Raw genomic sequence first — 13,302 nt, forward strand, 5'->3', positions numbered from 1 at the left:
AACTAGAATTTATATTTACCAGTTCCAGTCCTGCTAACACTTCATTTACTCCAGGGGGCTGGCCAATCCAGCGGATTACTCCATAGAAAGGAGGATTTTCTTTAACTTCAGCCAAGGAACCTGCTTCAAGACCATGTGAGTTTCCAATTGGACTTGCTGCTGATGGACTTTCCTGGGTAGCTGTAGTATTCACATCACCCATGACAGACTGAACAGATAAAGAGAGAGGACTGTGTCCCATAGTACCATTAGTACTTGTTGTTTTTGTCAAGCTAAAGGGGAGGGAGTGAAATCTGTTTTCTGTAGACACAGAATTTGTTAAAGGTGGCTGCAGTGGTGGTGAAGAATGCCCAAATCCAGGAGATGAATCGGTAAGTGACTTTGAAGGGTCTTCAGCAGCTGTTAAAATCAAAACCAACATGTTAGTAAGTGTTGGGGGTTTTTTTCTCCTTCTATTAAAAAAGGAGACTTGGCTCTCAAACCAGCAGCATCTGATGTAACAGGTGGGAAGCACTAACAACTCGGACATTTAGGAAGACTTTTGTCACTTGACAACACTGGAGACACAGAACTGACTGAGCAGACACTGCTGCAGTCCCACCACTTTTACCACAAGCAACAGAAATAAACAGCACAGAGAAAGGAGATGTTAGAAACTATGGGAAAGGTTTGGATTGAAGTCTTTTTTTTTTCATCATCACATGAGGCTTTTTCTTTGAACATGAGCTAACAGCCTCAAGGATTATGACTGTAGGTGACAAAACTAGAAAGAGCTCACTGGCCATTGTGACTGAGGAAATTAATTGGTTCACAGCTTATAAATACATAAATAATTGCTTGCAGATATGATTTGCAAATGGAAAAGTGCTTATTCCACTGACTTTATCACAACATATTTTGGTTCTAAAGCAGGGAATCTATCAGTGTCTACAAAGAATAAAAGACTTAAACATGTCATGAGCAATTCAGTGCCTGATAAAAGAGATCACAACTACATGAAACAGCACAAGCACTGTGTCTTCTCTCATCTCTCTACACAGACATAGAGCAGCCTGAATTGGGTCTCTAATACACAATTGATATTCACAGAACAAAAGCCTCATCTTCACCCATTCTCCCCATGCTGTTTCATTAAATGAAGTTAATGTCTTAAAAATGTTAAAAAGACATCTGTTACAGAACCAAGAACAATTTTACCCCATTTTCTTTTGTGCTTCAAAGAATTCAGGGGCTACTGCTGCTAGAGGTTTCTGGTGTAACTTAACAGTTTAGTATTTACCCCTTCAGACATTAAGCCAGTCAGCCACTCTTTTCTAAAGTTTACCAGGAGAAAGAAAAATAGCAAGCAAATCAAGATAGATCGATCCTTCAAGTATGTGCACTCATACTTTTAAAAACAAAGAGAGATTTTACAGAAATAACTTTTTTAAAATACAGAAAAAACCCACGTTTACTTAGATAATTTCCCCACTCCCACTTCCAGACTGATTAGCTGGCATGGCACAAGATTACAGTTCCCTTAGATCTGCAGGCAAAATACAATTACTGTGTACACTCAGCTACAAGGAATACTTCTTGTCATCCATCCCAGCCTCAGCTTTTATTTTGCCTGTGAGACGTGCATTGCTACAGAGCTGCACATGAATTGCCAAGAACATAATCTCCTACATGCAGAATAAAACCATGGGTCACACCAAGACACAGTACATTTTCACAAGGGTTTCAAGATGCTTTTTATGATGTAATATGTATTCCACTATAATAACACAGTCCAATTGTTTTACATTTAATCTCATCCTTGTTTTATTTGAAGAACATAATACACTCTAGTTTTGTTTTCTGGGTTTTTAAAATAAATACATAAAAAACCATCCTCTCTCTTTACCTTCATCAATATACCATGGGGATTTCGTTTTTGTTTGAGGCTGAGAGTCAACTGATGAGCCATTTAATGTGTAGAAGACTTCAGATCTGCTTCTATTTCCAGGTTCAGAGGTAGATCCTGGAAAGCAACATATTTTAGTGAAGAGATTAATCTCTACTTAGGTCACCTCTTCTCTTATTTCATCATATAAATTTGTTATTAAACTTCAAGAAGACACAACTTCCACAAAGGAGCAAACACAGGTTAACATAGGTCTAAGCTTACAACATGGTAGAAGTCTACACCAAACCAGCACACACTCTGAGCTGAAATCTCAAGTCACCAAGCTGAAAAGAAGGCAGAAAACTCTTCTCAAGAGCAAATTTTTCATGACTATAAATTACGGATATAAGAAGGTATTTGCAATACAGCTGGTTTTAAAGCACTAAAATTTCACAGTAGGCAAATAAATTGCTGATCCAATTCCAAATTTATAACTTGCACCAACATATAACCACAGCTACTACAGTGAAGATCACCTGTGCCATCCAATGCCAGGTAAAATGACAACTTACAGAATATACTGTCATTAGTATTTTACTACCCAATGTAGCCACTAGTAAAATCAAGACACTGAATTTTGATTTTTGCCTTTAAATAAAAAAAAAATTTAAAATTGCTTCTCTTTCAGTTTGTTTGTTGGTTTTCCCCAGGAGGGTTTTCAGACTTGAACAAAAACAGAGTCAAGCAAGTTTATATTTTGGGAATTCAATTCCAGTTTTGAATCACAGCAAAATTAATACAGTCACTATTAAGTAGATCTGCTCCTGAGCTAAAAATTTTGAAGTTACTAGTTCTGCAAGAAGACAACAGCAAACTGTATTCATTAAAAACCAAACCAAAACAATAAATTCACACCATCACACTTCCAGAGAAACCGAATGTAGTCCTGACCTGGTAATTCAGTCAAGAATTTTTGCTAAACCGCAAATTTTTTTTTCATGAAAATGAAGGCAGTTTGAGCAATCTTAACTTAAACTGTCTATCATCTCTATAATGATTAAATTCATACTAATACTCCAGAGAAATTTAACTTTTAAGTACAGTTGGACTTGATCTCAAAGGTCTCTGCCAATCTTGGTGATTCTGTGATGTTTCTTGACACATAACTGAAATAATACACCAACTGATAGAAAAGACAATACTTTCTTGCAAGCAACAAAATTTTGTAATCTTACAAAAGTAAATAAAATCCTTTCCCATACATACCTATAGCCTTTGGCTTACTATGATTGAACAAGCCTTTGTCACCACTTCTTGAGGTATAGGCAAGCTTGGGAGGTCTCCTGTCCTGTGACACAGTCTCTAAGACATGGCACATGAAGAGAGTATTAGCTTCCCTTTGCTATGCTTTCACTATGTTACACAAAGTTCACCTCAAAACTGAACAAAGCTCTGCTATCACAAGCTTTAACACTGAGCAGAACAAAGCCTTGTTTGGCACAAGAACATTTTATGTGTATACAGTCTGCTTTTATCACATCAGCAACTGCTTGCTGCAAAGTCTACCATTACTACTTGAACACATCAAATAGGTTGACTCCATATCCTTTAACGTGGGTATGTATTTCCATTATGGGAAACAGATACAAGAAATTTTAAGGTTTTTTCCTATAAATACATCTACAATAAATGCAGTTTTCAAAAAATGGAGAAGTCCCTATGAATTCTCCAGAGAAGAGCAGAAAATTTGTGCAAAAACATGCATATCAACTAAGCCAGCAAGTAGGAGGCAGACCTAAGAAAAGTCAGTCAAACTGAAGTGTGAGAGCAACTAGACTACAGACTCATTAGAACCTGCCTAGAGATAGTGCCCAAACAAAAGTCTCATACAAACTTTTCCTTCTTCAGAAAAGGAATCAGGGAACTGTACTTGTTACAAGTTAATACTATTCAGTAAATTACTGCAGTGATTTTTTTCCACAGTCTTCACAGGCATTTCGAGTATTTATTCCCAGAATGCAAACATAATCCTGTTAATACCTTTCAAGCACAGAAAGAACAACTTTCTGATCAAGATATTTGAACTCCTGGAGTAAACTGTACAAGAGTTCATAGAAAACATTCCCACTACAGACACTCACATATTCATGAAGATTACACACTGCATAGTATTGTAAATTTGACAGGAATTTTGCTCAGTATTAAAGCTTTTCTACTAGTGAGAATGTAACCCAAAGGAGGGCAATACTGAAGAGAAATATAACAGAGAAGGTAATTCAAGTGAACTTAGGAAATTAATTCTGCAGTATTGTTTTAATCATATAACTGTGCCTAGGTGAAGGATGTCCTAGATGTTATCAAAGTCTGCCTTCTGGTTAAGAAAGCAGGGCATACCTGGAATAACATCATTGATATGCAAAAGAAGTGTACTTTCAACACTTGCAAAACTGCACAGCTGTATTCCATTATATCTTCCATCCCAGTTTCCAATCGGATTATCCTAAAAATAGGAAAATACATTACATGCATCCCAAAAGAAGATTTACATTATACTGAGTACACACATATGTCTTTAGGAATATAAAAAATAGGAGAATTAAACATTTGACAACATCTACTTTTTCCTGTAACTAATTTTGTATTTAGAAGAGCCAAACATTACAGTCATTAAAGGCAAAAGCATAAAACATTATCTCTTGAGAGACAGCTCCTACTTTAACAAGCATTTTTCTTCTAAAAAACATTATCAATAAACAAGCTAGAGCAATTCCAGTGCATTTTTAGGAAACAGGTAAAGCAACCAAGAAAATGGAAGCATCTAAGCTACAAAACCAGAACAATCTTGAAATAGCAAAAATTTTAAAGCTGTTCATTTTAAAAAATTTATGTTGCTAGAAATAACTTTTAATTACAAGCTTCACATTTTCTTGAAAGATCAACTTTTGTCCTTGAAACTCACACTTTTAAGGTAGAACTAAGCCAAACAAAACAGTTACATGAAAAAAAGCTTTTAAAAATGGCTACCAAAAGAAAAAGACATCCAGCCTATTTTTTTTAACAGGCAGAACAAAGCCAGTCTCACAAGACAAACACTTGACTCCATGACTGACACCTAACATGGCAAGTAGCTCAGTGGAGGCTCCTCAGAGTATGCAGAGTATTTTGCCTGAACTGTTCAGCATCAAATACAACACCATTTACCTGATGCCAAGAAAATTACCACCAAATGCATCTTTGAACACAGCGTTTATTTCCCATTTTAGGTCAGCCTCCGCTGAAGTAGCTTGTGGATAATGTTTCTTCTTCTACGTGCATGTCATTCACTAGCTAACACACATGCAGAAGTTATTAAAGTCAGATTATTTTCTTACCATGTCCACTCCAACAACGTATCCTAAACTTTCGTTTCCTGGTAAGACATCACAGAATATAACTGTGCCATACTCTATACTCTCTCCTATCTTCAGAGAAACCCTGGAGTTGATCTCCAGAGGAGGAAGTTCTACCTGCATTGCGTCAACTGGAGCTGCATAGTCACTTTCCAGTTCATTGTCATCATCTTCCACCAGCTCCAGTTTGTCCAAAGCAACAAAAACCCCACAATCCTCATCACATCTGAAAAGCTGCTTGCCTTGGTACTGTCCATCAGTAAAGCCCTGACCACGACCTTCTTCCTAAGTGGCGAAGGAGAAAAAAGAGAGGAAGGAAAAAAAGAGATAAAAAACCAATCATGTATTTTGTGAAAAACAGACTACTAATAAAGCAGTAACATAAGCCAGTGTTTTGGATAAACTGCACTAAGAATTTGCCTGATGCACCACCGTTATTGAGAGAATTCTGTTGTCAGAATCTGTGGTAAATATACAAACTGTCTATCTTCAGGGAATAAAGAGCAAGATGTCACTAGATTAGAGAGTAGCTACAGGCAGAAGCCTTTAAACTCAGAGAAGCATGTTTTTTTCAGGAGCAACTTTTGCTTCAATCATCAAATTCTTGCCATATCAAGACAAGAGTACTTCATACTAGACATAATGCTAAGTATTCAAAAATTCCACTTACATGCCATATAAAGTGAGATGATTTTCAGAAACACTTGGGCCTGATATTCCCTGAGGTTCTCAGGGGGAATTACAAAGAGTTCAGGAAAAGTTTAAAGAGTACTTTGAAAATTATACTTCTACAACAAAAGAGGAAATCTCCTGAACCTAATTCTTCAATAGCTTGTGGTTGGCATTAATTTTGCAGAAATATCTCACAAGGAACACAGAACAGATACATTCTCTATTTTAACTAGTTGCCATTGGACTTTTAGGGATCACCAAAACCAGCAGCCCAACCCTGCATTTACAGACTGTATCCTGACACAGGCAAACAAAGTACTCAACAGAAACCTGAGAGTCAGATATTCACCATGAGAAGGCTGTAAATATTTTTACCCAGAGAAGTTGTGGATGCCCCATCCATGGCAGCGTTCAAGGCCAGGATGGATGGAGCTCTGGGGAACCTGGTCCAGTGGATGGTACCCCTGACCTAACAAGGGGTCTGGGACTAGATGGTATTTAAGGTCTCTTCAAAACCAAACCATTCTACAATTCTATGAATTAAAATTTTTCTGGGCCAGAGGACTCAGAGTATGTTCAAATCTTTCTGGCAGCCCATGCACCACATCAAGCTTCACTTAACCTGGAGATTACAAGGCTGATGTGATATGGCACGTTCACATAAATGTACTTATGAAAAGACCGAAAGTATTGGATTTTAGGGGTAATATGCTTCCAGAAAAAAAAAGTTATTAGGACTTCCTCTTTTTACTGAAGACATATTCAGCTCACCTCATAAAGTATATCTGATACCACCCCTTAGCAAGTAACTTACCAGCAACTCTACTCCAAAGTATATCCCTGTTAGGGACCTTTCTTGCATTAAGGGTCCCCTGAAGCGAACAACTCCAGGATATTTCTCATCCCCTGATCTCAGCTGTACTCTAACAGGTGAGCCAATATCTATCTGGACTCCTTTAGCTAACCTGCTTTTGCTCTTAAACAAACTGTATCTTTCCTCACAGTTAGTAATAGCCAGAAGCAACTCAGCTAGTTTTTCATTTATTTCTATAACATCCTTCTCATCCACAAACAAGATTGCATGAGGTTGTTCCAGAATCTTTAATCCAATCTGCAGTTTCTTGCCTTTACATGGAATATTTCTGGAGTGTGCCACAGAAGAACGGTCTTGAAAAAACTGCCCAATGCTACCTTTGGGCACTTTCAAGAGCTTTTGAGTCTGCTTGTCTATGACACTGCATTCTTGGAGAAGCAAATAAAAGATCCTCTCTTCCCAATAGGATGAACTTGCTTTTTCTTGACTCCATAAGCCTGAATTCATTGTGATTAAAACTTTAAAAGCTGGACAGAAGTCTTCAAGAAAAATAAGCTCTTGATTTATGTGCAGTGATCTTTTCAAATTCTACTGGAGGCTCCAATCTTTTTGAAACAATGCAATATTCATTTTGCAAAGAAACAAATTCAGAGCAGGAAGCCTAGAATAAAAAAGAAAAGAAGACAAAATTGAACTGGGTAAGCACAGATAGCCTTAAGTAAAACATAAAACAATTTAAATCTCTGACCAGACTCATTCCTCATACAGATCAGAGTTCAGCAGAATGCAAGGCAGTGACCACAGTCCCAGAACAACCACTGTACTGCTGATCATGGACAGACCCATTTACCCATTTCTGCTCTTTATTGCAGTGTATTTCATTTCCTTCTTTAGTTCCTTGAAAAAAAAAAAGGGTTGTGGAAAACATGCAATGAAATCCAGAAAACAAAGAAAATAGACATAAGTGAAAGCAAAAAGAAAACTTAAGTGATAATGAACATAAATAAACAACCTGCTCTACTTACAAACAGTATTTTAATGAAACTTTCCACTATAAAGCTCTTTTCCCATGCTTAGTGACTACTTATTTCTGACAAAGTGTACTGCATCTGTCATCCTGCATAACATTTTGATTTAGTGAAGCAGAAAATTGTGTTGACAAAATAGAACAGCACAAAATGGGAACTTTAGTAACTTATAACAGCCATTTCTTTAATAGAAATGGACAGTTCCAGTAATATACAATATATGAAAACCAAATTGCGTCAGCATTGCAATATGCAATTCTCAGAAAAAAAATGGAGGCTCTTATTTTTATCATTCTAGAAAGATAATTCACTTCAAAGTATCAAGATAATCAACTTCAAAGTAAGAAATACCTGACTTTCAGTTATTAAAATACCATGTAGCAAACATCTTAGTTAAACATCATCTTTAGAACTACAGTTCACAATTAAAAATTTGAAAGAACAATTTGAAAATACTTCTTTGAGCATGTGTGCCTATAGTTTTGATCACAGTGGATACATGAAGAAAGACCTGCAGTACCTTAGCAGGATTTGTTCTTTTAAAGACGAAGAACAAGGTCGCAAAGGGCAGTGTACAAGTTCAGAATGTATCATCATGTAAATACTCCTGTTCCCAGTCTGTGATGCCACAGTTTAATTCAGTTAAAGGACAATCTCAATGACTATTTATACCTAAAGGCAAATAATCTTTGTCCTTGTGCCTAGGTACCCTATTTCTCCACAACTTTTCTCTGATGGCATTCAAATAGCACAAAATCTATTGCTATTTCTCCGACCCTCTTTGAATCCAGTCTCAGAAGCAACTGGAAAGCAATGAAATCCAGCAGTCCTGTAATGATTTCCCTCATCTTTTTAAACAGACAGAGTATTTAACAAAACTCAAAGAAAAGCAGCAGCTAGAGACAACCTTAAATTTGGGCAAAGCCCCATCTTTCAGTCCCCAGGAACTCACACACTGCCATGCTGCCTTGGTGAGGCTCTTGCACCATGCACAGATGTGACACGCGGGTGTCAGCATCACCACCACACAGCAGCTCACAGGAGTTCTGTGCCTCGAGGAGTTCCCATCTGCCAGGTAACCAACATCTGAGGGGCAGGAGCCAGGCAGTTCCAGACCTCACAGCGGGAAAGGCTGGAAGACCATCCATGTGTTTCCAAGCTAAAAAATATTTTTCCTCACTTTCCTTTGATACACATAAATGTGCTTTCATGTTTGTTAAGGACTAACAAAAAAGTGGTGTGAGCATGGGATTGAAATAGTTTAAGTGGAAACTGATGAAGAACACAGAAAAACTCCCCTTCCTGCCCCACATGGAAACATGATTAAATAACCATTAGTTTTTGTAACTGTACTCAGATAGTAAAATAAGACTTGTATATAAGTTCTGAGTAGTTTTCTCCCTTTACTTTTTTCACACAATAGGGGAAAAAAAACCCTATCTTGTTTTTCATAGCTCGATTTTATATTCTCAAGAATATCGACATTCTTTCAAGAGCTGACACACTTCACTTCCTTTTTTTTTTTTTTTTTTGAGCCATTCCACAAAGTTTCAAAGTTTCTTAATCCCCAGGAGACTGCAAACAAGTATCTCTAACATTACAGGGATCCTGATTTGTACACAAAATCATTCATTTACACAAACAATTAATTTTAGTAAGTATGGAATAATATATTAAAAGAGAAAGTTGGTTCAACAGCTTAAAAAACATTAATTTTTTCAAAATAAGCTTTATCATATCTATTTTTAAATAAGTAGATCTGGTTTGCAAGTCCATGGCTGCAACAATACAATCTTCACATGTTTAGTAGTAAAGAATTCAGTCTGAAACTTATCAACAGCTGCATTTAGATTATGTAATAACTTGATGTGATGTGTGGTCAGTCCTTCAAAGCCCTAGTCACCCACAGAAATGTTACTAAACCCACTGGCTATAGTACCAAAAAAGTTCATTATCACTATTTAAAAATGCCTTCCTTTAAAAACTTATCTACAACCACTGTCCCATACAGCTTTAAAAGTCAGATATTCTTCTTTTAGAATAATATAAGTGATAAATTAGTTCTTTTAAGAGTACAGAAAAGCTTGTTAAAAGGACATTAAGTTTTGGCAATATATCAAAAATACCTTTATATACACTTCTGATTTAAGGATTATTCTTACAGCCATTTTCCATGGAATTCTGTGAGTAAACAAAAATCTTTGCAGAACAAACAGTGCAGTCATAGCAGACTATGACCAAAACAAACTATTAGACCACTGTATGATTAACTTAGGAACCAAGCACCTTAATCCCAACCACAAAGCCATCACTGCACTGCACAACACACCAGCAGCCACGAGACTTGTGCAAACCCAAGAGAACCAATAGGGCCACCAATAGGGACAATTTAAGTGTCAGAGCCTGTTCAGCTGCATCCTTCTATTCCACCCACTACCTGAATTTTTTCATGCTCAAAAGCCTTTGGGGAGAAACAGGAAAAACACAATTATGACTGCAACACTGCATTCTTTAGAAGAAAAAAACATTTTAAAAATTGTCAGGAATAGGCCATAAACTACCTAACTTCAAAGCTTCCCTAATTTCCTTTATTCCTCAGTTGTGAGTCACTGTTGTCACTACAGAGACATCTCATCAGAATAACAGTTTACTCTGAAACTCAAGACCTCTGTTCCTACCCTGCAGGAGCCTCAGATGAACTATATTAAGATGTTTAAACCAGCTATCAAGTTTCAGAATGAACACACGTCTGTGGCTCTGATTCAGATTCAGAGTATAAAATTAAAAGGCTAAAATAAACTGTACAGTTTCTTTTAAGAACTGACACTTTAATACCAAAAATAATTAAACCAGCTGACATGCAAAGTTCTGTTCTTCAACAGCTCAAAACCAATTTTCATGGGAAGGTTAAAACTAGGAGCAATGAAATTTAGGTGCAGGTCAATGCACAGAATTACAAGTCGGTAATACAAGCCATGAGTGTAAGAAATAGAAACTGTTTCTCAAAACAGCGGTGGAACCAATGTAATACAAAGAGGTATATACTGGCAGCACGATTCCTAAAAGAAAATACGTTGTGTTCGGCGTTATAAATCTGATACAAATAATCCCCGTGAGAGGAAGAACAGGAATCATTCTCACAGGCCAGAATGCTGTGGCGTTACGAGATTTACCAATACGGCCGCTCTGCAGACACCCCGGGCCAGCCCTCCCCAAAAATTGAAATACGTGTGCTCAGATCCCGAAATGATACCGAATATCGTATTTCACCGCTTCTCTCATGGACTGTTTCATGGCAAGGCACGGCCGTGCGACCCACAAGGCTCCGTGCAAGACTCAGCTCTGGAGGATAATGATCCTCCCCCGGCCAAACCTGAGCATCTTCTCTGCTCCCCGGGCGGCTCTGCGCAGGACGGGCCAGGAAAGTCCCGAAACTCTTCTGGAGCGGCCAACGCGCTGCTCGGGGATTGAGGCTATGGTGGCGGAAAGGCCCAGCAGGGCCCGCCAAGAGCGGAGCCACCGCCACCCCCGGCCTAGCCCGGCCCCGCCGCAGGGCCCGGCTCCCCCAACACCGCAGGGGCGGCGGCGGCGGCCCGCAGCGACGGCCCGCGGAACCGGCCGGAGAGCGGCCTGAGCAGGCGGCCGCGCCAGCCGCGCCCCTGCCAGACGGCGCCGAGCGACGTCCCGCGGCTGCACCGGCCCCGCTCGCTCCTCACCTCCTCCTGCCCGGCCCGGGCTGGGCCTCCGCCCGCCCGCGGGTCCGTCCCGGGGCCTCACGCGCCGGGAGCCGCGCCGGCCCGACCCTCTCCGCGCTGCCCCATCGCCGCCACGGCCGCGCAGCGAGCGCCCGCACACCCGCTCCTGCTGCCCCGGCGGGCCCGCCCCCTCGGCCCTCCGCCGCTCCCGCAGCCAATCACAGCGCGCCGGCGCCACCGCTGCGCAGCGCTATTGGCGACAAGCGCCGCCAGTCACCAGCGGATTCGGGGGTTTCCAGCGCATCGCGCTTGTATGAGCCGCAGGGCAGGGGGCGGATGGTGGAACACTCCCCCGGAGTGCTGATTGGTCACGCAGGGTGAGGGGGCGGGACTTCTGGCACACCGGAGGCGCTGATTGGATGGCGTGTGCGTGCCCCCAGCGGCGGGGCGGACGCTGCGCGCCGGTGTTGGTGCGCGTGCCACGCCCCGCTCCGGGCCGCGGGGGCGGCGCTGCTCGAGGGCTCCGGTGTTCGAGGGCTCCGCGGCCTGAGGGTGCGCTGCCCTGGGCTCCGGTGTTCGAGGCCGCTCCGCCCTGACCGAGCCCGCCCTGGGAAGGACACGCCCGCGTCCTGCGCTGAGTCCTGAGCCGGCGTCGTTGGTAGTTATCCCCGGTGCGCGCAGCACGTGGGACGGGACAGACGCTCGTCGGGAGGCGGCACAGACACCGCGGTGCGCTCCCGGGCCGGGAGCGCAGCACCGGCGGCGTTAGCGGCAGGCCCTCCGTGTGCGCTGGGAGGAGCCAGGAGCGGTTCAGCCGTTCAGCAGGAGGGCCCGCTGCCCTGACAGCCCCGACCTTCCCGTGAGCCCGGCGTGGTTCCGAGCGTCCCGCTGCAGCCGCGGCCGCTCCGGCCCCAGGGCCGCCTCAAGGATGTCGGGCTTCGGTCTGGCTTCAGTACCCGCTTCTGAAATAGTTTTACTCCCAAGAAAGTGAAGTAATGCTACTGAATATTTCATGTAATAAAAGCAAAATGTGGTTCCTCTTTGCCCGACCTACTTTTGATTGTGCCTGTCATCTGAATGCTGTGCTATTCTATCCACTTAGCAACTTCCACTGTTCCACTTATTCTATCTGCTGCTGTTTATAGATAGTGAGCTCTGCTTAAATTATGAATGAGAGAATGAGCTCTGGTACAGAAGGGAGCTTCTCAACAGAACAGTTAGGTTTAAAAACTCCATTCACACATTCAGCATTTCAGAAAAACATTAATTTTAGAGAAGATATGTTTTTATTCATGTAGGGTTCTAAACTAGTGCTTTAAATTTCATTTAAAAATATTTCTAAAGTTTTGCACTTTTAGAAGTGGACTTCCTACAAAGAAGCCTCTTTTAAGGATACAGCATTTGATCATGTACCTCAGGAGGTTACAGTAATATTGGCATATAAATAAACTTTTCTGGTTTCTTAGCATCTGTAGGATTCCCTTAATATATGATTTTATGTAATTTAATAACATGTGCAGTTCAGCATTAGCTAGAGGCTGTTCCAGTTATCCTGTTCCCCGTAGCTCTCCAGAATCCAGAGACAGTCAGTAAGCAGATCCAATGCAGCTCCAGATCAGGCTGGAGTGCCCATTTCTAAGCTCTGAAGCACTGTGAGTCACTACCAAGGCTTTTGCTAGGAAGATGGGAGGGCAGAACGGGGGTTTTTATTTGTTTGGGTATGTGCAGGATGGAAAGGACACAGACACCGGCAGGAGTTTTTTGGGAACTCCCGAGGAAGCAATGAGATTCCATCTACCGTGGAATGAATGCTCACACTAACCATTCCCCCTAGTTC

The 13,302-nt window shown here is 41.1% G+C and overlaps 1 protein-coding gene across 3 annotated transcripts in view; it reads right to left on the reverse strand.

The window, feature by feature from the left end:
- CYLD (CYLD lysine 63 deubiquitinase) overlaps window positions 1-11,640 on the reverse strand; it is a 46,511-nt gene extending 34,871 nt beyond the window's left edge. Inside the window, exons 1-7 of one of the 3 annotated variants that reach the window (XM_084215495.1) lie at window positions 11,487-11,640; window positions 6,743-7,403; window positions 5,374-5,541; window positions 4,262-4,367; window positions 3,134-3,229; window positions 1,886-2,002; window positions 20-399 (exon numbers count right to left, since the gene is read on the reverse strand). In XM_084215495.1, coding sequence (XP_084071621.1) covers window positions 20-399; window positions 1,886-2,002; window positions 3,134-3,229; window positions 4,262-4,367; window positions 5,374-5,541; window positions 6,743-7,249 — 1,374 coding nt within the window. In that variant the 5' untranslated portion in view covers window positions 7,250-7,403; window positions 11,487-11,640. Of the gene's footprint in view, window positions 1-19; window positions 400-1,885; window positions 2,003-3,133; window positions 3,230-4,261; window positions 4,368-5,238; window positions 5,542-5,926; window positions 5,999-6,742; window positions 7,404-11,486 lie in introns of those variants that run through there. The other 2 variants (XM_084215494.1, XM_084215496.1) reach the window with 2 other exon arrangements.
- Between the last annotated feature and the right edge of the window lie 1,662 nt (window positions 11,641-13,302).

Source organism: Fringilla coelebs (assembly GCF_963513975.1).
Source record: "Fringilla coelebs genome assembly, chromosome: 14".
Lineage (NCBI taxonomy): Eukaryota > Metazoa > Chordata > Aves > Passeriformes > Fringillidae > Fringilla > Fringilla coelebs.